At 27.4% G+C, this 25,018-nt stretch overlaps 9 protein-coding genes, 1 long non-coding RNA gene and 1 pseudogene across 18 annotated transcripts; 5 read left to right on the top strand and 6 right to left on the bottom strand.

The window, feature by feature from the left end:
• The first annotated feature begins 356 nt into the window (after positions 1–356).
• LOC126919104 (very long-chain-fatty-acid--CoA ligase bubblegum) lies at positions 357–10,833 on the top strand. Of its 2 annotated transcripts, none has more exons than XM_050727803.1 (13): positions 357–521; positions 5,171–5,238; positions 5,376–5,427; positions 6,457–6,655; positions 6,729–6,863; positions 6,946–7,141; positions 7,218–7,319; positions 7,393–7,539; positions 8,212–8,684; positions 9,076–9,290; positions 9,366–9,517; positions 9,587–9,712; positions 9,802–10,833. In XM_050727803.1, the coding sequence occupies exons 2-13, from the start codon at positions 5,176–5,178 to the stop codon at positions 9,994–9,996; spliced, it is 2,055 nt and encodes a 684-aa protein (XP_050583760.1). In that variant the 5' UTR covers positions 357–521; positions 5,171–5,175; the 3' UTR covers positions 9,997–10,833. The 2 variants fall into 2 exon arrangements, with proteins under 2 accessions (XP_050583760.1, XP_050583759.1); XM_050727802.1 differs by lacking the exon at positions 357–521 and adding an exon at positions 3,903–4,055.
• LOC126919149 (uncharacterized) lies at positions 2,242–2,935 on the bottom strand. Its single transcript, XR_007711511.1, has 2 exons — positions 2,466–2,935; positions 2,242–2,381 (listed from the first exon to the last, which is right to left on the bottom strand). It is a non-coding gene; the product is annotated as an uncharacterized LOC126919149 (long non-coding RNA).
• Positions 10,834–11,152: 319 nt separating the features above from the next.
• Positions 11,153–13,130, bottom strand: LOC126919144 (alpha-endosulfine). Its single transcript, XM_050727869.1, has 3 exons — positions 12,537–13,130; positions 12,187–12,303; positions 11,153–12,021 (listed from the first exon to the last, which is right to left on the bottom strand). The coding sequence occupies exons 1-3, from the start codon at positions 12,576–12,578 to the stop codon at positions 11,851–11,853; spliced, it is 330 nt and encodes a 109-aa protein (XP_050583826.1). The 5' UTR covers positions 12,579–13,130; the 3' UTR covers positions 11,153–11,850.
• On the top strand, positions 13,100–14,077 carry LOC126919677 (uncharacterized; annotated as a pseudogene).
• On the bottom strand, positions 13,967–16,056 carry LOC126919110 (proline-rich protein PRCC). 3 transcript variants are annotated; one of them, XM_050727811.1, is made up of 4 exons: positions 15,671–16,054; positions 15,174–15,597; positions 15,048–15,104; positions 13,967–14,980 (listed from the first exon to the last, which is right to left on the bottom strand). In XM_050727811.1, exons 2-4 carry the CDS (start codon positions 15,582–15,584, stop codon positions 14,066–14,068), a joined length of 1,383 nt encoding a protein of 460 aa, XP_050583768.1. In that variant the 5' UTR covers positions 15,585–15,597; positions 15,671–16,054; the 3' UTR covers positions 13,967–14,065. The 3 variants fall into 3 exon arrangements, with proteins under 3 accessions (XP_050583768.1, XP_050583769.1, XP_050583767.1); XM_050727812.1 differs by having other exon boundaries at positions 13,967–14,977; positions 15,174–16,056; XM_050727810.1 differs by having other exon boundaries at positions 15,174–16,054.
• Positions 16,057–16,470: 414 nt separating this feature from the next.
• On the top strand, positions 16,471–17,031 carry LOC126919147 (39S ribosomal protein L34, mitochondrial). Its single transcript, XM_050727874.1, has 2 exons — positions 16,471–16,632; positions 16,713–17,031. The coding sequence occupies exons 1-2, from the start codon at positions 16,592–16,594 to the stop codon at positions 16,912–16,914; spliced, it is 243 nt and encodes an 80-aa protein (XP_050583831.1). The 5' UTR covers positions 16,471–16,591; the 3' UTR covers positions 16,915–17,031.
• Positions 17,026–18,483, bottom strand: LOC126919120 (pseudouridylate synthase RPUSD4, mitochondrial-like). The gene is made up of 4 exons (XM_050727832.1): positions 18,098–18,483; positions 17,860–18,037; positions 17,595–17,784; positions 17,026–17,538 (listed from the first exon to the last, which is right to left on the bottom strand). Exons 1-4 carry the CDS (start codon positions 18,273–18,275, stop codon positions 17,041–17,043), a joined length of 1,044 nt encoding a protein of 347 aa, XP_050583789.1. The 5' UTR covers positions 18,276–18,483; the 3' UTR covers positions 17,026–17,040.
• A 143-nt stretch (positions 18,484–18,626) lies between these two features.
• LOC126919114 (26S proteasome regulatory subunit 10B) lies at positions 18,627–20,581 on the top strand. The gene is made up of 7 exons (XM_050727819.1): positions 18,627–18,789; positions 18,954–19,033; positions 19,105–19,144; positions 19,230–19,366; positions 19,438–19,810; positions 19,893–20,156; positions 20,234–20,581. The coding sequence occupies exons 1-7, from the start codon at positions 18,693–18,695 to the stop codon at positions 20,422–20,424; spliced, it is 1,182 nt and encodes a 393-aa protein (XP_050583776.1). The 5' UTR covers positions 18,627–18,692; the 3' UTR covers positions 20,425–20,581.
• Positions 20,553–21,881, bottom strand: LOC126919115 (tRNA (guanine-N(7)-)-methyltransferase non-catalytic subunit wdr4). Its single transcript, XM_050727820.1, has one exon. It carries the CDS (start codon positions 21,815–21,817, stop codon positions 20,651–20,653), a length of 1,167 nt encoding a protein of 388 aa, XP_050583777.1. The 5' UTR covers positions 21,818–21,881; the 3' UTR covers positions 20,553–20,650.
• On the top strand, positions 21,616–24,225 carry LOC126919123 (alkaline ceramidase). Of its 4 annotated transcripts, none has more exons than XM_050727838.1 (5): positions 21,616–21,714; positions 22,757–22,869; positions 22,975–23,131; positions 23,204–23,441; positions 23,520–24,225. In XM_050727838.1, the coding sequence occupies exons 2-5, from the start codon at positions 22,777–22,779 to the stop codon at positions 23,839–23,841; spliced, it is 810 nt and encodes a 269-aa protein (XP_050583795.1). In that variant the 5' UTR covers positions 21,616–21,714; positions 22,757–22,776; the 3' UTR covers positions 23,842–24,225. The 4 variants fall into 4 exon arrangements, with proteins under 4 accessions (XP_050583795.1, XP_050583792.1, XP_050583794.1 ...); XM_050727835.1 differs by lacking the exon at positions 21,616–21,714 and adding an exon at positions 22,010–22,110; XM_050727837.1 differs by lacking the exon at positions 21,616–21,714 and adding an exon at positions 22,267–22,588.
• Positions 24,118–24,994, bottom strand: LOC126919143 (6-pyruvoyl tetrahydrobiopterin synthase). Of its 3 annotated transcripts, XM_050727868.1 has the most exons (4): positions 24,751–24,900; positions 24,609–24,688; positions 24,516–24,554; positions 24,118–24,286 (listed from the first exon to the last, which is right to left on the bottom strand). In XM_050727868.1, the coding sequence occupies exons 1-4, from the start codon at positions 24,816–24,818 to the stop codon at positions 24,237–24,239; spliced, it is 237 nt and encodes a 78-aa protein (XP_050583825.1). In that variant the 5' UTR covers positions 24,819–24,900; the 3' UTR covers positions 24,118–24,236. The 3 variants fall into 3 exon arrangements, with proteins under 3 accessions (XP_050583825.1, XP_050583824.1, XP_050583823.1); XM_050727867.1 differs by having other exon boundaries at positions 24,118–24,554; positions 24,751–24,994; XM_050727866.1 differs by having other exon boundaries at positions 24,118–24,554; positions 24,609–24,700; positions 24,751–24,899.
• Between the last annotated feature and the right edge of the window lie 24 nt (positions 24,995–25,018).

The raw sequence follows: 25,018 nt of genomic DNA, 5'->3' as shown, positions 1-25,018 counted from the left end.
ATACATGTACAAATATATTTGAAGTTTAAAAAATCATATAATTTGTTTAATTCAATAAAAGATATGCCCAAAGAAATAAAATATTTTGTTTGCTACAAATAACCATAGCACATAGCAAAAGAAAAATCTAAAATGTTATCTTATTTTTCCATTGAAAATGAATTTGTATCTTTGCAAAAAGAAAGATTTATCCAATTATTCGCGATTTAGAACACGTTTAAACGTTTCATTCAAACATGTACAAAGTGCAAGTAATTATGATTTCATTTCTATATAAAGTTCAAATTCCTACCACATGGTAAAAAGAAGATTTTATGTAATTGTCGGTTTCGAACGTAAAATTTTCATGATACAGATCGTAAGTTGACTGTGGATTAGCGCGGCAAACTCGGAGTTTCATCAGTATCGTAAGAACTTTCGTACCGTGCGGAGTTATCTAGCGAAGTCTCAAGATATACAAATATATTTTGTATATTCGTCAACTTATAAAATTGTCACTCAGAAGGAAACCAGGAATCAAGGTAACCACATTTGCCGGCACGATTTATAAAGAAATTTATTATTCAACCGCAATATTATACTCGAACCAGAACTTAAATCTTCATTTTTATTTTGTAATCTTACGAAGTTTAATGTAAAAATTATTATAAACATTTATATCTCAATATGTGTGAATTTGAGTAATTAATTGAATTTACTATGTAATGTGTGATAAATAATCAATCAATTTAACGGTCAGTTTTATTGAATAAGAGAAATAGGCATTCTACAGTATAACAAATTCATAAACGATATGTATATGAATGTGACGTTTATTAACTTCGATACACTATATACATATATGTATGTAAATTTTTATATAGCGTGATCAGCAATTCCGGATTGTCACTTTCCAGTGATTCGTTATGTTTAATCGTTTTATAATTCTTTTTTAGTCGTTTTAATATTACAAGAGGTATCAGGAAGAGGTAAAAAAGTATGCTTTATCGATTCAAAAAGAAACGTATCCTTTTGGAATAAATCGTTGATTGGTTAATTTAATGGGATCGTATTTAATTGAGGAATCGACCAATCACGAATCTCAATGTCAATAGAAAAAGTTTAATGACTGCGTTTATCAAATATTGTCATTTACCCTAAATCGTATACGTTATAGAATAAATAATAAAACGATGAAACATAAACATCACTGAACATAGTGAAACGTTATACTATATATATGTGTTTATATTCCTTATTTAAATGACTATCTTTACGATTCTTTTGTAATATTTTTTATAATAACGTATAATTACTCGTTAAAATAAAAATTGCTAATTTGTTGATAAAATACTAGTAAAAGTTTATTATCATTACATTGAATGAATAGTAACAATTACTCTTAATAACCTTTTTCTATTTCTCTCGTAATTTCATAAAATAAATTATTCGAGCTCATAGACCCACTTTCTTATTTTCGAATGAATCGGATTGTACTAACGATTAACGGTACTGTTCCCAGCGGAACACAGGGAAACAGAGTTGGGATAGAAGGAAAATTTTATTACAAAGATATCAATAAGGTTAACATTATTTTTTTTACGTTTAGTCATTTATAAATTTCAATAATAGTTTTATACAGCCTCATAAGAGCTTACTGGCAATATTTACGCAAATTGATGTTTAATAACGATGAGACTGTGGTAATCTTAAATATACACAGTGCTCTCAGTTTAATCATTAAAAAGATTACAGTTTTCTGAAATGAATAAGCTACTAAACGAAGAACGGTATCACTGTGTTGAATTGGCAGTCTCAGTCCAAATGCCCCAGTCCCAAACCCAATGCATATCCCATTAATAATTTTTTTTTTTTGGTCTATTATAAAGCACAAATTGAAAGCAAAACGTATTTTAAGGTTAAGAACTTATTAAAATGATCTATTAACTCTTTTTGCGCCGACCGAAAGAATTGTACCTAAATGAAGAATACCGAACCAATTTGATGTAATTTGGTAAGGTTTGAGAAAAAAATCATAAAAATAGTAAGAATGATATTTACAAAATTCAAAACGGAACATATTATGAAATAAAGGAAAAATAAATCAATGCCAATTGTATTTCAATATTTGTTGAAAATTATACTGATAATACTTATCCAAAATCAATAGGAAACATGGAAAAATCAGTTTTCTTTTATAAACAGTATTTGCAAATAAGAATAATCAGTGTTTGGTCATAGTTTGATGTAGAACACGTAGTATAAAGCATAAATACCGCATTCTCAATTATTCTTAACAAAATTTCTAATATCAAAATACAAAACTAAATGATAATCCCACGATGCACAGTAAGCGCCAGGAGGATTACTTGCTCGAAAACAAGTGAGCTGGTATTACATCACTGAAATAAAATTCTAATATTATTATAAACATCTATAGTTATCCGGTTATTGAAAGTATGTAATATGTACTTATTATTACTCACACAGATAATTTATAATCTTGCACAGATTACAAATTGTGCGTGATCTTCGCACAGGCTCACCAAAAATTTTATTCTCGTTCTACCGATGAAAGATTATTTTGTAAACATAACATAAGAGGATACTCTATTTTAAACAGTATTATCTACAACTTATGACTACGGTTTCAGGCAAATCTCCCGTGTCGAATTTTTATCTTACGGCATTAGCATATACACAGTCTCGGTATCAATCATCGCGGAATATAACAGAATGTTAAACCTATAAATAATTTTTCCAATTTGTAGAACATCTTACACAGGGCTTCTGTAGAAAAATCCAACCATTTATAACGTTTTATAAACTTATTTTGAAATGAGGTTCTCTCGCAATGCGAATAGTAAGGCGTCATCGCATATACAATGATATATCGCTGTTGACACTTTTCGCAACTGTTGCTAACAACGATATGACGTTGATCGGCACCAAAGGGGTTAAGATCACAGTCCAAAAATATGGGGGTCACTACCTGTATCTGTAATCGATAATCGTATCAAAAATATATTAATGTTTGTAAAGATATCGTGTGTCGTTAATACACTATTATGGTACACTATTATCGGACAGATCGTATGCTTGACACCTATAATTAATGAACTTTTAATTACAACGAATAATTATAATGATTAATATGACGATTATTATGCGTACTTTTTTGTTTGAAGAATGTTTTATATAAACTTAGAATCAGACTGCAAGTAAAAACAGATTGTAAAATTTTTTGTTCTAAGCTTTGAGTCAGAAATAAATGATATAGGTAAAAAGAATTCTTTAGATTCATAATTTAATTAATTATATATTTCGAAAGAACAACATACAGTAAATATCATGTCGGTTTTAGGATATTTTTTTAAGTTTCATACGTACTAAAAAATTATACTCCGAATAAAATTGTTCATTTCCGAAGTTAATTAAATATTAAAGTTACAATTTGACTTTAATTACATATTAACAGGGAAATGTCATTTGTTGTTACATAATCTAAAATTATCAATGTCATGTCGTTTCTATTTTTCATCTAATAACAGGGATTTCTTCTCGTGTCTTACGTAGTAGTATTCGGAAAATAAAATTAAAATATTGATATTAATACGTGATGCATAAATATTTCGTTTTTCAATCTTCTTTTTTACTACATCTTGCTTTGCTACGAGACACGGAATTATGTAATATGTTATAAAGTCCAATTACTTTTTTTATTCTTCGTTACCTTATTTTTTATTTTCATTAGTTTCTAGATACGTATTTAGTGTAACGGTCAATGTTTTCTATAAAAACGCCAAAAGGATTTAAAAACGATGATAAATCGTTAAATTGCTTAATCCTTTGACATTTTTTAAATTATTTCCTCCTCAATTGTACTTCTTTCGCGTACGAATATATTAAGAAATAACGGATTGAGATATAAAAATTCGAGACCAAGATTAAATGTACCGCCGAAAGGCAGTACGATATTCTGTTATTGATTTTCGCTAGTCGAACAATACCTTTGTAGTTTCAGCAGACCAGTGAACTTCAAATTTCATCTAAAATGGTTATTCTACTTTTTAAAGGTATTTGTTAGAGTTTTACTAATTACAGATGAACTATTGGACATAGAATATATACAAATTATATGAATATTCCAACTACTTTGATAAATTATCACTAAAGTTATAATCATTTGATGAGAAATTACAATGTCATGATATTGCAGCACGATTTAAATTCAACCTACATATACATATATGTAACAAATACATTTTTCCGATGTTAAAAATAATTTATCGCATACTGTACGCGATACGAGTAACTGTTGCTGTTGTATTTATCAAGTGTACTTTGTTCACATCATCTCATGTCTAGAATATACAGGACAGAAGAAATTTAAAAGAAGTAGGTAGAAATATCACATTTAGTCCAGTTAGAACATCGTTATTCTGATGATCCTTAAAAATATATTTTAAAGGCCTATGAGAAATTTCACATTATTGTACAAATAAATAAACTATAAGTAAACAATTCATAATAATGAAAATTGCATACAAAAATATCGCGTTCACGAAAATTTTCTTTTCTTTTGTTTGTATTCGCACGATTTTAATTACGCAAATTAAACTTCCTTCCGCGTCTACCTTGCTTCTTCTTCGATATTACATTGATATTACATAAATTATTTATACTTGTTAAATTTAAACTATAAAAAATTTGGCTATACATAATATAATATACATTTTTCATTTAAGTTGACGACTTTTAGTGCTTTGAGATCGTGAGGTCAAAGATTATGACACATCTATAGATTACTCCATACTTTTTGCTACAAAGTTTAGTGTAGTACACTTCGTATAATTTTGAAATAATTTCGCGTGATGTTGAAAAACACATTACGTTCATATCGCATTTCGATAATTTTAATATGTTTGGATAGTTTTGATTTCCGACAATAACAAATTCGTGAAATGTACCTAGTGTTACAATTCATAATAATACGTAATGTATAGTAATGTATGTATATATATATAGTAACGAGATTGAATCATTCAAATCGTTCGATCGTGTATAATTATTATCTTCGATTTAAATTAGTCATCGCATTTGAAAAAATTACACTGCATTCATTCATACAATACATACTATAAAACAAACACATATACGCTATTATAACACATATAATATGTCATTTTAGATAACATGAATACGGTACAGCCGCTCCAGACAAATGAAACGATAAAAGAATTTACGATGAACAACAAGGTACGACAGTAAGAAAATGATCAAGTAGCAAACTGAACATTTTTAATTTAATTTTTCATTTTTAATACCATTTTTATACAGTGAAATAAAAAAAAGAATATGATATATTGATATGAATGGTATTTTCAATATTACAGGATATAGCCAATGAAGATTCCTATTATCCGAGTAACGAAACTGGCCTAGATGGTGAGTATCTATGTGATTCCTGTATTAAAAAGTTTTAAATATACGAATATAATATATACAGGGTGTCCTAGCTGAAGGAAATTACTTAATTATTGTCTGGGTCTTTGTTTTTAATGTCATGAAAAATGTTTGTAGATATAAATGATTTCTAACGAGGAACATCATGGAAGAGAAAGCTTTTGATTTGTTCGTTTCTTTTTTTTTGTTTTTCCAAGATTACCATTATTTTTTTATCTAACAAGCAACAAGAAAAGCATTTGAAAATTGAATAATTGATAATTGAATCACGATCTCCCGATAATCTTGAACACTAGGAGATTGATGAAATTGTAAAACTATTTGGATGTTATGTGAATTTATGGTTCATACATTACATTTTGAAATGGATATTCGGTGACAATTATTAATTTATGCTTATCGACGGATATAAAGAAAATCTTTTCTCTAGATAACTGGATAGCAATCATTAATGTATCGATAAAACTTTCAATTTAACCAGTTATTCGAAGCATGAGAGAGTTGAACAGATTTACATTTATAATAAGGCAAAATGACGCGTAAGAGAAGTTATGTGATTGTACTTTGTATAAAGAACGAGTTTCTGATCGCAACAATTCATCGCGTTTATCGTATGTGGAAATAATTAAAAATGTTGAACAAATCAATAACGTTGAAGATAAAAAAAACTATCACTTGGAATATTTAATTTATTTCAAATTTCAAATCGTAAATTCTAACGTTATCTCAAGCACATCTGAAGATCATGATTCAAGCATATTCATATGTAATTTATCGTTTGCTACAAGATATAATAGAAAAAGATATACGTTTTGTACATAAAAAAATGACAATTTTTCTTTCATGATATTCTGCTTTGAAAATTATTTAATCAATCATCAAATTAAGTCGTACTACAGACGTTTTCTATGATATTAAAAACAAGGGACATATTTAAGTGGGCTTCTTCAGCTGGTACACCTGCTATGTTATCATTATTTATTATTTATGTAATTTATTCTATTTTTATAGGACCTGATCAAATTTTGCCCGCTGACAGTTTCACGACTACAAAAATAGACGGACGTGTACGAATACAATTAAATAACGAAGATTTAAAACCCATATCAGTTCCTGGATTATTGTCAAATACAGTTAGAAAATATCCTAATCATATCGCCCTAGCAGCAACACCTGATGAAACTGGTCACAGAAAAACATATACTTTTATGTAAGTAATCTATAGAAAAAGTATTAAAATGTGTTTCACACGAATTATTCATTTCGTCACCTTATATGTCTAGCGAGTATGAAAATCAAATAAAAACCGTGGCCAAGGCTTTTCTAAAATTCGGTTTAGAACGATTCCATGGGGTTTGCATTCTAGGATTCAATAGCCCGGAATGGTTGTTCTCAAATCTCGGCGCTATATACGCAGGGTAAATATCTATATCTACGTTTCTGAGGAAGATCTATAATATTTAATTTCAATATTTCATACATAATTTGCAATTCATTTAGAGGGATTGCTGTCGGAATATATGCAACCAATACTCCAGATGCATGTCAACATTGCCTTCAAATTAGCCAGGCGAACATAGTAGTAGTCGAAGATTCAAAACAATTGGAAAAAATATTACAAATAAGACACAATCTTCCTCATTTAAAAGCAATTATTCAATACACCGGCACACCGAACGAAAAGGACGTTTTAAGTGTAAATCATCTTATTTATAATCTATGATATCGAATTCATTATTATGAAGTGAATAATAATAATAATTTCTTTACAGTGGAATGATTTAATAAAAATCGGAGAAGCAGAATCTGATGACAAATTAAATGAAATTCTGAAAAGAATTGCAGCGAATGAATGCTGTACTTTAGTTTTCACGGTACAAAGAATCAATTTTTTATGAGAATACTTTTACGAAGTGCCATAAAAACAAATATGTTTTTTATTTACAGTCAGGTACAGTTGGATATCCGAAGGCTGTAATGTTAAGTCATGACAATCTTATATATAATGTTCGATCTATGAATAGAATTTTTAAATTTAAAACCGCTTGTGAACATATAGTCTCTTATTTACCTTTATCTCACGTTGCAGCACAGGTAAATTATCTAAATTTTTTGTTTGAAATTTTTAAAATTATATATTATATTATACAGGCAATTCCGCATAACGTCAAGAGTTAAACGATGATTCTACGTGCAAAAATAAGACGAAAATGTAAAATGAAATTTTTTGTACAAGACTCCCTTTTAGAGAAAATCGAGATTGAGCATTTATCAAGTGTATTTGAACATGGCTAATTTTGGATTAGACAAGAGTAAATGATCGACAGGAAGTTATTCTACACGTGAAAATGAGTTGAAGAAGAGCAATAAAATTTTTCACAAGATCTTTTGTTTTCAAGAAAAATAAATTTGAAAAATTTATCATACGCGTATGCTAGGCCAATTCTTAACTAAACATGTTTAAACTCTATCTTCTTTAAAACGAAAATTTTAACGGAAAAATTTTATTCTACATATATTTGACTCATGTTTGCATATAGAATAATTTCTTGCTGATTGATTACTTATACTTAATCAATAATTAGTTATGTTCAAGAATGGTTGACAAATTTTCAAATTTGATTTTCCCAAAAACAAAGCCTAGGACAAAAAAATTTTATATCTTCGTATTTGATATATTGTTGCATATGGAATTACCGCTTAATTGGTTGACTAAATTCTTAGTCTGTATATGTTATAACTATATAATTTTTTTGATAATTCTAGGCAATCGATATATATTACTCCATATATATAGTTGCTACGTTACATTTCGCGGACAGGAATGCTCTTAAAGGCAGTTTAATTAATACTTTACTTGAGGTACGACCTACCATATTTGTAGGTGTACCAAGGGTATGGGAGAAAATATACTCTAAACTGCAAAGTGAAGTTAATACTGGATTTATTAAAACATGTATTGTTTCTTGGGCAACATCTCAAGGATATCATTACAATGTAAATAAAATGAATGGTAACGATCACAAACATTGGGGCTATATCTTTGCCAAATGGCTAATTTTTAACAAAATAAAAACAGCACTTGGTTTGGATAGATGTCATCGTTGCATTACTGCAGCTGCCCCCTTAAGTATACAAATCAAAGAATATTTTTTAAGTTTAGACATTCCTATACTTGAAGCGTATGGAATGTCTGAATGTAGCGGTGGACATATTTTAAGTGTACCTGATCAATTCAAGTAAATATCTAATTACTTTTGTACACGATATTCTATTTAAATTGATTGCCGTGAATATTTTAGAAACTGAAAATATTGATGCTGAAAAATATTTCAAATAAAAGTTAGATGAGTCTGGGTGACATTCTTTAAATTAATTTCTTTTTAATTTAGGTTGTTTGCGTATATAGCAAATTTTTTAAATTTAGGAAACAAGGTTGACCTTCTTCTACGTATCTATCTACAAAAGACTAACATCGAATTATATATCCTCTGAAACTATTCATTCATGTCTGAAATATTTTTTATCATCATTTGGACACATTCACAATGACTGATTTAAAAAAATGTATATCCAATTAAATTTCGATAATTTACTACATTGATTTTTTCTAATCTATTTGATATTCAGATTAGGTTCTATTGGTCGAACTATTCCTGGACTTAAGACAAAATTAGATAATCCAGACAGCAATGGTGAAGGAGAAGTTTGTATGTATGGAAGACACATATTTATGGGATATCTAAATGAACCTGAAAAAACAGGGGAAGCATTAGATGGAGAGAGATGGTTACACAGCGGTGATGTAGGGAAAATTGATTCAAATGGATTTTTATATATTACAGGTAAACTTATTTTAAAGTACAAATTCTTTTTAATTTCTCAATGTTAGTCTTAATATATTTTTGTACCGAATGTAGGAAGAATAAAAGAAATAATTATTACTGCTGGTGGAGAAAATATACCACCAGTTCATATAGAAGAGCTAGTATTAGCTGAATTGCCTGCATTAAGCAATGCTTTATTAATTGGAGACAAACGAAAATATCTTACCATATTAGTTACTTTAAAGGTAAGATAAGATTTCTAAGTATTATAACATTTACATTACTGTTATTTATATAATTTGCATATATTTTAGACTACAGTTAATACTGAAACCAGTGAACCAACAGATGACTTCACTGAAGAAACTTTAAAATGGTTACAATCTATTGGAAGTACATCAAAAACAATTTCTGATGTTTTAAAAACACATGATCCTCTTGTAAGTTTGTACATACCAAAAGCTTTAGTAAATTGTGAATAAATTTTGATATTTATTGAACATTATCTATAAACTTTACATTTTCTTAGGTATATGAAGAAATTGATAAAGCAATTAAAAGAGCCAATACGAAATCTATAAGTAATGCACAAAAAGTACAGAAATTCCAAATTTTACCAAAGGATTTCTCACTTGCCACTGGAGAATTGGGACCAACACTTAAACTTAAAAGAAATGTTGTTTATAAAAAATATGAAAATTTGATAGAAGATATGTATAAGTAAACATTTAAAAAGGTCCCATTTATCACTTAAGAGAAGGAGAAACGAAAAAACATTTCTAAAATAAATACAGAAGTTACAGAAGTTAAAAATATGCCTACATAAAGTGCTTTAATATTTAAATTAATTATAAAATTACACAATTTAGAAAATTTTAATGTAATATTCTCATTACTAATTTACATGTTACTTGAATTAATCTTAATTACTAAATATTTTAAACAAAATTTAATTTTAGAACTTCCATAAGATACTTATTCTCTTATAACAACTATAAAGAAAGTAGACACAAATTATTTTTTTGAAATTTGAATATAAGATGCATGTATTTAGAAATATTCAGTATATATATATTATAGTATAATTAAGATAAACTTTTATATAAAACATTTTGACAGAAAGCTTTTGATATAAAACATTTTGTAATTTATTAAAACTAAATTATTGCTTATCGATATATTTGTTTTTGTGACAATAAAATTTACTCTAATTGTTCTTTGATATTCCATTAAAAAATGGATAGATAAAAGTGACTAAAAATAAAATAAGTGCCTATTTCACATTACTGTAAACAATAATTTTTAGATCAAATTATATTCATATCTTTAAATACATATGAGTATAATGGTATGTGGGTATTGAATATATCTAAAATAAGTTTAATACTGTTACATTAAATATCTATATATATAAAATATAAAGATATAAAAAAAACATAAATTTTATTTGGCATTATGTATGTATTAAAAGGTTTTTAAAATTACATAATTGATACTTTTGTTCAATTTATTATATTTAGCTGAAACATTAATGAATAAAAAGAATACAAATTTTTTCCAATGTGCTTATTAATATATGTATCATAAAAATATTTCTTAATATATACCTAAAAGCTATAATTAACTGATGATGCAATAATAAAATTATCTTATATAAGTGCACTTTTTAAAAATTTTACTATATTAATTAGTTTTAAATATAGAAAAATGTATTACTAAATATATATTTTATTATTTATACAACAAAATAAAATTATTTGGATTTCTATATGCTTTGACATAAATGTGAAAAATAATTAATGTTAGTCAATGTATAAAAACCTATTATTTAAATCATTTTTTTTACCAAAATAATGGATAGGTAACTAAATAAATATTAGAAAGTTTAAATTACAATATATTACTAATGTAGTTTACAATAACCAAAACAACTATTATATTTAAGTTTCTTTTATGCTACATACAGATTCTTATCATAACTTGACATCTTATAAGAATATAGTCTATTAAGCACATCACAGCAACTTTGGAAATGCAGGTTTGTATAATGTTTCATTCTGAAACTCTATTGCATATACAAGTGATTACATTTACAATATCATCTTTTATCATCAATCTCATATTTTGGATTAGTTTCATCGCTTATTTTAATAACAAATTTTGAAACTCTACATTTATGTATTTGAATCAGAAGATACAATGAGAATTATTTTAGCCTTCAAAATCAACTTACAAACAACATAAAAATTGCTAAGTATTAACACCTTTAGTACATGAAAAAACAGAATTATAATATTTGACACATGATACATTGTTACAAATTGTTACAATTTTTATTCTTTTAAGTGCCCTATATCTTCAAATATAACTTTTAAGAAAAGCTTTCATAGCACACATGTATTGTATTAAAAAGCAATGTATTGATAATGAATAAGCATTCAAAAAATATTATGAAAACTAATCTTTTAAGATAATATCATCTACAAAACATAAAGATACTGAACATTTAAAATTTGGATTGTGTATAATCGCATTATATATCACTGGAGTTACAATACTTTTAAAACATTACAAAAACTTATGATGTACTTGTTGTATTAAATTTTTGTTGGATAATAGATGTCTTTCGTTGTGGTACAGTTTCAGGTGTAGGTATAGCATCACCTGTTGGCAGAACACCAGCTGGCTTTGGCTTAGCTGTATATTTTTGTTTTGCCATTTGATAATCTCCAGAATCAAAATATTTTTGCTGAAAGTTTTTTTTACATATAACTTAGAAAATTTTCTTTATGTCAATTTGCATTATAGATGTATTTATTATAATACCACAGTTATTTAGCATTTTAATCAAAAAATTATCCATTAACTCATAGAAGCTTAAATAATTAATTTATATATATGTATGTATATATACCCCTTTAGCTAGCCTCTTCTGTAGAAATGCTGAATGTCCACTAATTGGGCGACCAGTATTTGGAAATTTTGCTCTTAATTTTGCTTCTTCTATTTTTTCAATATCATTTGAAGATAACTGAAACGAAAATTATTTTATACTTTTTGATAGTTATTGTGTATAGATATAATTGTAAAAATCAGTAAAATTACACTATTGATACATTAGCTTTAACAACAAGCATTATCTTCAAAATATTGTAACATTTAAATTTTCTAGAACAAACTTGAACATAATTTAAAGTAATAAATATCGCATTATAATTTAAACGCAAGACAAATAGAAAACTATTATTTATTTTAATATTATACCTCAACTGTTTCAGACAGTTCATTTGCTTGATCGTTGTTCATCGTTGGTTGCTGTTTCTAACCACTTTTTTTATGATGACGGCTTTTAGAATTACACAAGTATCGGTCAAATATTTATTTCAACACTATCGCATAAAAGCATATGGCGCAGAGACGCCGATTTTTTGTATTAAAACTCGTTCTCGTTCAACAAAATTTGTTTATTCACAATTTTTGAAATTTTATCATCGCCGAAAACAAATATCTGTCAATGAAAGTGGACTCAACACAAGCAGCAATAATATTTCGCATACAGTCATATATTTCTAGATAGCCGTTACCAGAGTTTGATCTAGGTGTAAATTTTCATAACGTACAAACGATAAAAATCAATATTTAAATAAGGATTTATAAATACACACGTTAGCTTATATAAGCGAATTGTCATAAAATGTGGTAATAGTTTGATGCAGATGTGCATTTGCGAAGCGGAAATGCGGTCGATAAAAATGGTTAACATAAATATTTCATCTCACTATATCGCTTTTCTTGAAAATGTGTGTTAAATTTGTGAATAATCGATAAATAACAAAAGTGTAACAGTGAGGTAAAAATGCGTAATATTTATGAAATTCTTTTAGAGCCTTATTAAAGTTAGATAAAAATGAAACTACTATCATATCATATAGTAATCATGAATAACTCTTTAAAAACAATAGATGGAACCCCAAAAACAATGGATGGAAACTTATTTCGCTAAAAGAACAGTCGTTACTACAACCTCTGCAAAAAGTAATGTTAGAAACAAGCGAAGAAACTGTAGCTTCCAGGAAGTTGATATTATTATTGAATAAATTAAACTTGGAATCACAATCTTTGCCTAACGACATCAAAGAAGGATTACAAAAAATAGCCTTGCCTTTAAAATATGAAAAGCTAGGTGATTTTGATGCTATTACTCTGAATATAGCGAGTGAAAGAAAGAAAATAGAGGAAAAGTAAAGACAGTACGAAAAAAGACAACTGGCGTTATTATATGATTATCATTTTAGAAAATATACTATTTTTTCAAGGAAAGTTAATTGTTTGCAAAAGGCTGTAAATTCACTTGGAAGCATTATTGAGAATTCTCAGAAAGAGCAAGCGGATATTCCATGTTTCATTATTTACAAAGTTAAAGAAATATTAGCAAACTGTAGAAAAGTTAGAAACTGTCTTAGCAGATATGCAAGTATAAGATCTTTATACCAAAAAATATTAAATAAATATCATAGATATTTAGAAATGTCAGATGAATTAACAGAACTTAATCAATAATTTAGTTAATATAGAGATTTACCACAAAATTTACTACAAGCTAAACCTCTAGTTGTAATTAAAAAAAAAAGGAATAAGAAACTTTAAAGAGCACATTTTTGGAGAAAACAAAATGAATGATAGGTGTAACGGTGTTGTTAATCAATATCTTACTTTATAACTTTTTCACTTTTATACAATAATAAAGAAAAAATGTTGTATATATAAACATATCTAATACAAGTCTTCTATATTTAAAAACCATATTTTGATTGTGTTTGTTTTCTGGTTAACCTATTTTGTGCCCATTGATTCTTTAATTCCATTTCCATTGCCTTAGCTTGATGTGCTAAGTATGTTATTTGGTGTTTCTTTTTAGACTGAGAACTTACTCCCCCACCTTGCATAGATATTGGTCTTTGTACAGGCTCTTCTGTTAATGCTTTTACTAACCATTCCCTTTCATCAGGTTTAATATCTTCTCCATTTATTTCTATAATATTTATTTCTTCAATTTCTTTAGATTTTCGTTTCACTCCTCTTTTCCCACAGAGATACTCAATAGCCTTATCATCAAAAGCCACATTACCTTCTGAATCTACATTATATTCTTGTTCAGGCAGTGGTAATTTTGGACCTATTTCTGTTTTATTTTTTAATAATATTTCTTCTCTTGGTAAATTCATGACGTTACTCACTAATGTTTTTTGAGATTTATTGATACTCATTTCTGTTACAACTATATCAGAATTACCAGTGGAACAATTAAGTAAATTGTTATCTTCTTTGGGATTATTTTTAAATTCTAGATCAAAGTTACTTAATTCTACATTAACATTCAAGGAATCTGGTAAAGTGGAAGATGAAACAGTATTAGCTGTTGTTAGAGCAAAAAAATCTGTAACAGAATTACTATCACTGCCTATGGTTGTATCATCTTCATCGTCAGAATTTGAGTCATAAGTTATACTTCTGGAACTTTTCGTTATAATAGGTTTTATGAGTTTTCTGCTATTCAAATCTTTTATACATATATCTTTGCTAGGTTGAACTGTAATTTGACTAGATTCTTTAACAACTTTATTAATAACACTAGGTACTAAATTATTGGTACTTCTGACTTCAGTTCCTTTAGGTGGTGGCAACAATACTAAAAGTTTACTACCCTTCTGAAATTATACATGAATTTTAATTTCATTCATTACAAATTATTTCTTTTACTCACATAATACTTACATTTGATGATTCAACTTTATTGGATTTGAATTCATTTTCCTTTGCAACATCTTTAAACTGCAATTAAGACAATGTATCGATTCACAAGAAATAAGAGAAGTACATAGAGATAAAATTTTATCTTACTTCAGATAAAGACGGCACTGTTATTTTAACTGGAACTCGATTCCTTTTTATTGGTCTCTCAGATTTAAATTCAATTTCCTTTTTCGGTGGAATATCATCTTCTTCTGTAACATCCTTTGCTTCAGTAATCATACTTTTGGGTTTAGGTAACTTATCAAAGTGTATTTTTTCTAATGATGTGCTTGTCTTAGGTATTTCTATGTTAATGCTATTTTCACCGTCTTTTTCTACAAATATACTGTGTTCTAAAGTAGGTAAATGTAACTTGTGATTTGTGTGTAAAACTGTAACCTCTGGAGTAACTCTATTTTCGGTTTCAGTATTACAATTACTTCTTTCATCGTCTGAACTTTCATCGCTACTTCCATATGCAACGAGACTCATTTTCACGTTAAAAGAATTATCGTTCATATAAATAAAACCACTGCTTGATACAACATATAGGTTAGAATTAGAACCTCAGAAAAGTATTAATGACTGTATAATTATATACATACATATACAATGTATGAGAAGGTATGAGATAAATTTATTCAATGTATAGCCAGAGATGATCTCTGGTATAGCCTGAAAATTTCTCTATTATTTTTGTTGCTTTCAACGTTATCGATTCAGCTAAAAATAAACAATAAACTTATAACGTTATAACCACTAACGAGATACAATTCACAATCATATAATTATATAGTGTAATCGTTTATGTGATCGTAGTCATAATCTATCCAACAAGCCGAAGCAGTAAACATAAACAAAATGTGATTGCTGCGGCTGCAACTATTGGCTGCTGACTATACTCCATCCAATGAGAGTCAGTAAAGATAAATAAAACGTGATTGTTGCGGTTGCTGCTATTGTCTACTGCTAGACTTGCGTGTTATACATTCTATAGACATATATATGATACAAATAGATGCAATCTTCTTTGTTTGTTGTGCCATCGTGTAATTCCGCGGCCACTTCTCGTCTCTGTATTCGCATATGTAAGCAAAAGTCACCTAGTGGTAGAATTCGCAACTGTTGAAAATTATATCATAAAACAGGTTCCTCTTTAGTTATATACCACGGTTATATTAAAAACATTACAAATTATTTAAAAATTTAGATTTTTAACCCAGTTGTTAAATTGATTCCTTTGTCACTTTAACTTTACAAATAAATTACATGTTAAATTGTTTGTATTGTAACATGTTGTAAATTACAATTACATGTTACATTATGAAAAATCATAAACATGATGTATTAATTTGAAACACGATCATGCAAACCGATTCGTATTTGCCTCCATAGCAAATGACCTTAGCACATATAACTTTCAGGCACAAAGACAACGCTCTCTAGTAGGACTTGGGTGTACGAATAATACCTAATTTGTGGTTATAATAAGTTGAAGTATAAAATTATTTTAAAAATTTTACAATATGATAGGCACTTTATTCTCCAGTGCATGTCAAACATTTCCGTATGATATTATTCTGTATATTTGATCAAAATAATATATAAGTAAATAGGTGTGCTTTTCTCAGTTACACTGTTTTATAGGCGGCTTGCATCGTTGAGTCCAATAATAACCAATCCATGGAGTCTTATATTGAGTAGAACTAAAATGAGGTATCATTTTCCCCGTCCTAATGAACGTCGTCGTATTAAACGACATGGATGGGATACAAGGATGTCAACTTTAAGTGGACGGAAAATTCTTATGAGAAGAATATTGAAAGGCAAATACGTACTTAGTCATTAATTATTGTACTTTGAGTCATTATTAAATAATTATATTGTTTTCTTAAATAAATTATTAAAATATTATATATAAGGTTAAGAAATATGATTTTACAAAATAAAAAAACCTATATTTAAATCATGGTATTTATAATGCTGATTGTGATTTATAAGACATTACTGGCATTAAATATTTAAAATCAAGCTGTTTACATGTCCAATCAAAAGGTGGCATTAACGGAGCTTCAATTGTTAAAGTTTTTCCAAAAAATGATGGTAGAACTACTGACTTTAAGTGAATGTGAGCAGGAATAATTTCTTGTTGTTTAACCCTTACATTTAACAATCGCAGAAGTTTCATATCCAATTTTGGTAGTCCAGGACAACTAAGAAATGGGTCAACTCTTACATAAGTATTCCCTATTTTCTGAACTCGAGATGCATAAATATTATCTCCTAGAATTGGAGAATACAGATATGTAGCAGCAAACAGTCTAATAGCATTTTTAGCATGAGTAGATGATTTTAATTCAACTAAAGAACACAAATTAAATGTAGAGTTGGATAACACCTTGTATTCTGCTTTTAACAGTTTTATCTTGCGATACTTTTCTTCATTACGAGACCATGATGACGTAAGAATTATCTGAAATTTTTTTTATGATAATATATTTCTTTTCAAACAGTATTTGATAAACTTACCTTTTTGTGTTTAAATTGAGGATCTGAAATTAGTTTCATTCCCAAACGGATCTGACCTTCCAATTGTTTTGATATACCGACTGTAACTATCCAATAAGTGTTTGCTTGAAAGTGAGAACGAGCATATGCAAGTTCTATAGCACGATGAACATCCTCATTTGCTGCTAATAATGTAATACCACTCATATATCTAATTTCAAGAATGATTGTGAATGTAAATAAGAAACATATTATTAACAATTATTAATAAATAATTTGTACTTACATTTCAGGACACTTAACTATAGTTAAATTTAAATAATTTAATTGTTTAGCTATATAAGGTAAAGCATCATCTAATGTATAATTTACACTATTGGGTACATTACTTCGTACATGTATTATGCTTGTATCAAGAGATTTACGTCTTATTCCGTATGGTTTATTCAATACTACTAAACCATCTATAAAATCAAAATTAAAACTTGAAACCTGAAGACATAAATTTATGTTAAGTGTATTACCTTTATTATAAATTATATTGTTTAAAAGATCATCAGAAAATTGTGTAAATGATATCCAGGGATGAATATGTTTATAAGGATGATTTTTCAAATAATTTCTTTTCAATATTTTTGTACATGATGTAGCTGTGGTATATGCACATTTGAGTGTATAAGAGTTAATTATTAAAGTTAGCATTCTAATTGTATTGATTCGAATACAATCTTTCTGATTTCATCCAAAAATATGGTTTTTAATTTAATTTACAATATATTTAAAAATTATCAACATACAAGTTACTTAAAAAACATAGGTTAAGTTACAGCTGAGTTGGTGTAGGTAAGTAATAACTTAGTAAATAAGTTGTGTATGTATACATTGTAACATTTGCAATAAAAGAGGATTCACAATATAAAAGTAGTAAATAATTAATTTAAATTCAGTTTTAATTAGCACTATTGGATATAAAATAGATATTTCGGATAAAATATTTATCTTATTAAATTCTCAAATTAATATTTCCAAATAACTATATACACATAACACAGGCCTTACAGCTTACACAGTATTCATAGAAACATTGCCTGAGACAGTTAGACAGCAAATTAAGTAAAGATGGCAACCACCGTGGATTCGGTTAGGGAAAAAGCCCTTCAAGATTATCGAAAAAAGCTTATAGAACATAAAGAAGTGGAGTCACGTTTAAAGGAAAGTAAGTTAAATCTATTAGATATATTGATTTTGCTTGTTGTACTTCTATACAAAATTTGGAATACTTAACCTTAATCTTACATACACAGATTATTATTATTAAAAGACCTATTTATATTTATGTACATGATTTAATAAACTTTTACCACAATTTTATCTTTTTAGTGAGAGAGCATCTCAAAGATTTAACAAAACAGTATGATAAATCTGAAAGTGATTTAAAAGCATTACAAAGTGTTGGTCAGGTATGTTATAAATCTTATTTTTAATGATTCTCAGTATTTTCTATTACAAATATAATGTATTTACACTTTAGATCGTCGGAGAAGTATTGAAACAACTTACAGAAGAAAAGTGTAAGTTTAAGTAAAGGGTCTGAGTAAAATAAAAAGGTGTCCTTATATATAATATATATATAAACACATAGGTTTTTATTTATAGTTATAGTAAAAGCAACAAATGGTCCACGTTATGTTGTTGGATGTAGGCGTCAACTTGATAAAAATAAATTGAAATCTGGAACAAGAGTAGCCCTTGACATGACTACTCTTACTATAATGCGTTATTTGCCCCGTGAGGTAAAATTTATTTTGCCATAAATCAATGTTACATATTTCAGTAAACTTTAAATGTTTATTTATATATTTAGGTTGACCCATTAGTTTATAATATGTCACATGAAGATCCTGGAGATGTTACATATAGTGCAATTGGTGGTCTAAGTGAACAAATACGTGAACTGAGAGAAGTTATAGAATTACCATTATTAAATCCTGAGTTATTTCAAAGAGTTGGTATTACCCCTCCAAAAGGATGTCTCTTGTATGGCCCACCAGGAACTGGAAAAACATTATTGGCTAGAGCAGTTGCTAGTCAGTTAGATGCAAATTTTTTGAAAGTTGTGTCAAGTGCTATTGTTGATAAATATATTGGTGAATCAGCAAGGTTAATTAGAGAAATGTTCAATTATGCGCGGGATCATCAACCTTGTATTATATTTATGGATGAGATTGATGCAATTGGTATAAATATTATTGTTCGTAAGAAAAAAAGGAAGGAGGAAAGTAAAAAATAAAATGTCTTTAATTGTCTATTCTTATGCAGGTGGACGCAGATTTTCGGAAGGTACAAGTGCCGACCGAGAAATTCAAAGAACTTTAATGGAATTGTTGAATCAAATGGATGGTTTTGATTCTTTAGGTCAAGTTAAAATGATAATGGCTACAAATAGACCAGACACTTTAGATCCAGCTTTGTTACGACCAGGTAGATTAGACAGAAAAATCGAAATTCCACTACCCAATGAACAAGCACGTTTAGAAATTTTAAAAATTCATGCTGGTCCTATATCTAAGCATGGAGAAATTGGTAATTTTTATCTTTACTCCAACAAAATTTCTTTTTTCGTTTTATAGACACTCCTAATCATTTTAAATTTATTTCAGATTATGAAGCAGTAGTTAAGCTTTCAGATGGATTTAATGGTGCTGACTTAAGAAATGTTTGCACTGAAGCAGGATTATTTGCAATAAGATTAGAAAGGGAATATGTAATACAAGAAGATTTTATGAAAGCAGTAAGGAAAGTCTCAGATAATAAGAAGCTTGAATCCAAATTAGATTACAAGCCTGTTTAATTTATATACATATAATGATTACATGAAATTTCAAATTCAATTCATTTACTAAATACTGTGTGGATTAATAAACTTATCTTACTTTATTGTAATACTATTTGTATTTTATAATGAAAATATGTATGAAATTTCTATTAAACATTTTATTTCAATCTAATGTTATTTTTATAATTATATTTTTTTCTATATAAAAATCATTTATACCTTCTATGTTACATACAATTGATTATGCATCAATTGAATTTGTAAGACGCGTTTTTTTCCGTTGTAAATATTCTTGAACATTATCATATTTTCTTTTATACAGGATTGAAAATAAATTTTGTTGAGTAAAATCTCTTTTAAGTGTTTTCCAATAATTATTTAAGTTATTTATTTTATAATCTGTTCCATCAGTAAGTATAAAATTGTTATTTTTAAATTCATATATTTTAAATCCAAGTTCATTTAATATCCATAGATTATTTTTGTACAGATAACATTCTATTGGTTCGCTATCTGCAATTATAGATTGCACATACACTACTTCAAAGTTTGATTTTGATGTGCTATTAATTATGTACACTAATAATAACGTATTATTATAAAAACTCATTATAGCTAAAGATGAAGTTGTATTAAGTGCCAAAAGCTTTAAATGTTTAACAGGTAAAACTTCAACAAACTCTTCTAAGTTACAATTATGAAGTTGTTCATTAAACTTTTCAATATCACTTTTAGGTATTTTATTATGAAAATTAATACATAATAGTTCTTTTCCAATCTTGTAGTCCCATAATATAAACATTCCATCTCCTCCACAAGATATTAAAACATTTTTGTCATGAGGTAATTCCATAATGTTTGTTATAAATTTTGTATGTCCTAAACAATAGGATACAATATTATATGAATTTGGGAACATAGACACTCTAATTTTTTCATCTCTATCTGTTGTAATAATGTACTTTCCATCTTCCGTAATTAATACGTCAAGTAACATTGATAAATGTCCTAGAAGTAGGACTCCATTATCAGACTGCTTATTAGAAAATAGGTAAGCATCTCCTGTTTTATCAGCAACAACTATGTCGTTGTTTGGAGTAAATTGCACTTTGCTGGCAGCTCTAGGAAGTATTTTATTTAACACAAGATTCTGACTTTTTCTTTCATACAAACATAGTTGCTTACGATTTGTATGGACAAAGAAATATTTTCCATCATATGAGAACATTACGTTGGTAATCGTGTGAGGAGTTTCTTTGTTTACGTTGTTATGCACATCAACTTTTTTATCACTTTGCAATTTAGGTAAAGAAATAGTTGTTTCTGTACCATTTTCAATATTATACATTACAATTTGTTCATTATTACATATAATAATGTCTGATTCGTATATACAAAAACTCATCATTGAAAAATGTAATTTTTATGATCAAAAAATACAATAATTTTAATTAGAACACTATTTTTATGTTTATTATTATATGTTGTTCATATATTCGAAAAGAATAAACTTGTATATATTTTACTAAGTTATAAAATTTTAATAAATTAAATCCATTTTTCGATTATATATCACGTATATTAACTGTTAAAATTATCAACATTCACTGCACATGAGTAGTTCCGCGTGGATTGCATATTGAATGTGTGATATAAACTATACATATAAATTATATTGTGTCCATCGAGACGCGAGACAAGGTAGTAGATTATACAATAGTAGAATAGTATCAACTGGTACCAACTTTTACAAAAGAAATTATAGATGTATGAAAATCCAAAAATATAAATACAGAATCAAATTCCTTGAAAAAATTATTTAGTATTAAACATTTTGAACCGTGAAGATCTCTTTCGTTAAATCAATATCTTTAAAAGATTTATTTATTAATGCGTATCTTCAATTAAGTACATGTATGTATTTCTAACCGTTGCATTCTTAAGCAGTTTAAAGCGTAAGCGTAAATATTATTCCCTTCAACTTTTGACAAACATACAAACATGTATGTGACATAATGTTGATTAATTGCGCGACAAATACATATATGTATTTGTTAATCATCTTTTATTTGCAATTTGTCTGCAAATTGCAATAGATATGTGTCATGCTTTGCATATATAATAGAAATCCTCAATGCATATAAAAGTGACACGAAATGACAATATGTGTTATTAAAAGGTATGAGAAACATAAATATTCATAAACATTTCTCTTTGATTTGTATATTCTTCATAAACTTTAAATAGTTTAGTGACACATTTCTGTATTATTACAATTATACATTTTTTATACAGATTATAGATTACAAATGTTACATTTATACTTTTTTATATTGATAAAAATCAGGTAAAAATATATATTTCGATATGTGGAAACCGTTTGAAGCTGGTAGTTCACCAATTGATTGGTGTGAACGCAATTATAGTATTTCTTCTAGTATTGCAGAATTTATGAATACGGTTCGTATGTACAATGATATAAACAAAATTCTTTTTCTTTTCTTTTTAAAATTATAGAACTTATAAATTCTTAAAATATTAAACTAAAAATATTTTTATTCACAGCTAAGTAATGTAGTATTTTTGTTACTTCCACCTGTTCTAATGCATCTCTTTAGAGATTATGGTCGATTCGTAAATCCTGGAATTCATGTAATTTGGTTCTTACTGATGATAGTAGGTCTTAGTAGTGCATATTTTCATGCTACATTATCCCTTATAGGTAAGAAATAATATATCATAGATTTATAGAACATAAATAAAAACATAAAAATTTCTTGTTATTTTGTCATAGGACAATTGCTAGATGAATTAGCAATTTTATGGGTATATATGGCTGGTTTTTGTATGTTTCTTCCACGAAGGTATTTTCCAAATATTTTACATAATGATAGAAAACTTCTTGCCATATGTGCAACTTTACCAACTCTAATTGCAACTGGCTTGTCATTTATACATCCCGCAATAAATGCATTTGCTTTAATGAGTCTTGGTATACCTGCATTTGGATTTATGATCATTGAATTAAAAAGGTAAAATTCTTAATTAACGTCTATATAAGATTTTATGCTGTAATGTCTAATTATATCATCATGCATGCTTTTCTTAAGGACAAAATCAATGAGGGTTTATAGATTGGGTTTACGATGTGGTGCTGTATGGTTATTAGCAGTTGCTTGTTGGCTGAATGATCGTTTATTTTGTGATACTTGGCTGAACCTGAATTTCCCTTATTTACATGCACTTTGGCATTTATTTATTTTTATTGCAAGTTACACAGCAGCTGTACTGTTTGCATATTTCTCTGTAAAAGAGGAAAAGCCACAGCAATCACCAGTACTAAAGTATTGGCCAAAGAATGATTTTGAACTTGGTATACCATATGTAACTATTAGAAGTTATGTTAAACTTGATATAAATACAAATATATAATTATCAACATCAATATTATGAAGGCTGTTTTATATTTAAAAAATAATGATTAATGATTTAAAACGCAATATACTATTTGCTTTACTTATTTAAAGAATTTAACTTTGTACCAACGTTTTTACAAAGAAGAAATATACACATTTTATATTTATCTATCTTAATTCGAAGATAGATTTATTCATTTTTTAAATTTGTGATATTATTCTAATTATTACTTATTGTACAAATATATGTGATTAATAAATTAGTAAGGTCTGTAAAAATGCAATATTAAGATAGTGTACAAGATATTTATTCTCTTGAAGTGTGAATTAATATTGTAATATATTTGTGTAAGAAAAGAGAAATAAAGGTAACATTGAGTTAGTGTTCTTCTTTTTATAACCTTGTGTTATTTAAATTAACATATGTTTAGACCAATTTAATATTTTATTTTTGTTCTCCTCTGTAAATAACAATATTTTTGTCAGTTTCGTAGATCTTGACTTCATATAAAAGATCTGAATTGGGCATAATCCTTTTTAGTTCATTAAATATATATATAGCTACATTTTCAGTAGTAGAAACAGTATTTTTAAAATAAGGTACGTCTTTATCCAAATTCTTATGATCCAGTTGATCCATTAACACTTTTTTCATAAATAATTTTAAATCCGATATATTCATGACCATACCTGTTACAGGATCTACAGGTCCACATACAGTCACTTCCACTAAAATAAAATATAATGAGAAATTGTAAACATTAATACAACAATAATAGTTACCTGTGTAATTATGACCATGTCCCCAATAGTTATTACATTTTCCATATATATTTTTGTTTTCTTCCTCAGTTAAGTTTTCACTGAAAAATATTCTTGCTTATCAAATAGAAAAATTTTATGTACAGAAATAATCATATAATACTTGTGTAAACGGTGACAGCTGGATATTACTTCTTTTCTCGTTAAATACGCGATAGGACGTTCCATCATGTATATGTTTCACTTAAAAGTATGGAATGCGATTTCATAAAGTATTAAATGCAGAAAAAAAATTATTGTGCAAGGAACAGCATGATTATAAAAAAGATTGTTCAAGGATAATGAGAATTTTTTTGCTTACGATAGCATTTCTTATAAAACATTATTTTTTATAAATATTTTACAATACTATATCATTTAGTCTTTTATTT

The sequence above is a fragment of the Bombus affinis genome, chromosome 8, assembly GCF_024516045.1.
Source record: "Bombus affinis isolate iyBomAffi1 chromosome 8, iyBomAffi1.2, whole genome shotgun sequence".
NCBI lineage: Eukaryota > Metazoa > Arthropoda > Insecta > Hymenoptera > Apidae > Bombus > Bombus affinis.
The sequence above is the reverse complement of the archived record's forward strand: the minus strand, read 5'-3'. Positions and strand labels throughout refer to the sequence as shown.

What these genes read in the sequence shown, in the direction of transcription:
- LOC126919104 (XM_050727802.1), top strand. Translation starts at nt 4,034, where the DNA reads ATGGTTATTCTACTTTTTAAAG. An exon ending in CTCGGCGCTATATACGCAGG is followed by an intron (nt 6,864 to 6,945) that starts GTAAATATCTAT and finishes CAATTCATTTAG; the next exon opens with AGGGATTGCTGTCGGAATAT. An exon ending in TATCTCACGTTGCAGCACAG is followed by an intron (nt 7,540 to 8,211) that starts GTAAATTATCTA and finishes TGATAATTCTAG; the next exon opens with GCAATCGATATATATTACTC.
- LOC126919144 (XM_050727869.1), bottom strand. Translation starts at nt 12,578, where the DNA reads ATGAACAACGATCAAGCAAATGAACTGTCTGAAACAGTTGAG. An exon ending in AACTGTCTGAAACAGTTGAG is followed by an intron (nt 12,304 to 12,536) that starts GTATAATATTAA and finishes TTTTCGTTTCAG; the next exon opens with TTATCTTCAAATGATATTGA. An exon ending in AGAAGAGGCTAGCTAAAGGG is followed by an intron (nt 12,022 to 12,186) that starts GTATATATACAT and finishes AAAAACTTTCAG; the next exon opens with CAAAAATATTTTGATTCTGG.
- LOC126919110 (XM_050727810.1), bottom strand. Translation starts at nt 15,584, where the DNA reads ATGAACGATAATTCTTTTAACGTGAAAATGAGTCTCGTTGCATATGGA. An exon ending in CAGTGCCGTCTTTATCTGAA is followed by an intron (nt 15,105 to 15,173) that starts GTAAGATAAAAT and finishes TCTTAATTGCAG; the next exon opens with TTTAAAGATGTTGCAAAGGA. An exon ending in ATAAAGTTGAATCATCAAAT is followed by an intron (nt 14,981 to 15,047) that starts GTAAGTATTATG and finishes GTATAATTTCAG; the next exon opens with AAGGGTAGTAAACTTTTAGT.
- LOC126919147 (XM_050727874.1), top strand. Translation starts at nt 16,592, where the DNA reads ATGATAGGCACTTTATTCTCCAGTGCATGTCAAACATTTCC. An exon ending in AGTGCATGTCAAACATTTCC is followed by an intron (nt 16,633 to 16,712) that starts GTATGATATTAT and finishes ACTGTTTTATAG; the next exon opens with GCGGCTTGCATCGTTGAGTC.
- LOC126919120 (XM_050727832.1), bottom strand. Translation starts at nt 18,275, where the DNA reads ATGCTAACTTTAATAATTAACTCTTATACACTCAAATGTGCATATACC. An exon ending in CAATATAATTTATAATAAAG is followed by an intron (nt 18,038 to 18,097) that starts GTAATACACTTA and finishes TTGATTTTATAG; the next exon opens with ATGGTTTAGTAGTATTGAAT. An exon ending in CTCAATTTAAACACAAAAAG is followed by an intron (nt 17,539 to 17,594) that starts GTAAGTTTATCA and finishes AAAAAATTTCAG; the next exon opens with ATAATTCTTACGTCATCATG.
- LOC126919114 (XM_050727819.1), top strand. Translation starts at nt 18,693, where the DNA reads ATGGCAACCACCGTGGATTCGGTTAGGGAAAAAGCCCTTCAAGATTAT. An exon ending in GGATGAGATTGATGCAATTG is followed by an intron (nt 19,811 to 19,892) that starts GTATAAATATTA and finishes ATTCTTATGCAG; the next exon opens with GTGGACGCAGATTTTCGGAA. An exon ending in ATCTAAGCATGGAGAAATTG is followed by an intron (nt 20,157 to 20,233) that starts GTAATTTTTATC and finishes AATTTATTTCAG; the next exon opens with ATTATGAAGCAGTAGTTAAG.
- LOC126919115 (XM_050727820.1), bottom strand. Translation starts at nt 21,817, where the DNA reads ATGATGAGTTTTTGTATATACGAATCAGACATTATTATATGTAATAAT.
- LOC126919123 (XM_050727835.1), top strand. Translation starts at nt 22,053, where the DNA reads ATGTGTGATATAAACTATACATATAAATTATATTGTGTCCATCGAGAC. An exon ending in CCATCGAGACGCGAGACAAG is followed by an intron (nt 22,111 to 22,756) that starts GTAGTAGATTAT and finishes GATAAAAATCAG; the next exon opens with GTAAAAATATATATTTCGAT. An exon ending in ATGATCATTGAATTAAAAAG is followed by an intron (nt 23,442 to 23,519) that starts GTAAAATTCTTA and finishes GCTTTTCTTAAG; the next exon opens with GACAAAATCAATGAGGGTTT.
- LOC126919143 (XM_050727866.1), bottom strand. Translation starts at nt 24,818, where the DNA reads ATGATGGAACGTCCTATCGCGTATTTAACGAGAAAAGAAGTAATATCC. An exon ending in AGCTGTCACCGTTTACACAA is followed by an intron (nt 24,701 to 24,750) that starts GTATTATATGAT and finishes TTGATAAGCAAG; the next exon opens with AATATTTTTCAGTGAAAACT. An exon ending in ACATGGTCATAATTACACAG is followed by an intron (nt 24,555 to 24,608) that starts GTAACTATTATT and finishes ATTTTATTTTAG; the next exon opens with TGGAAGTGACTGTATGTGGA.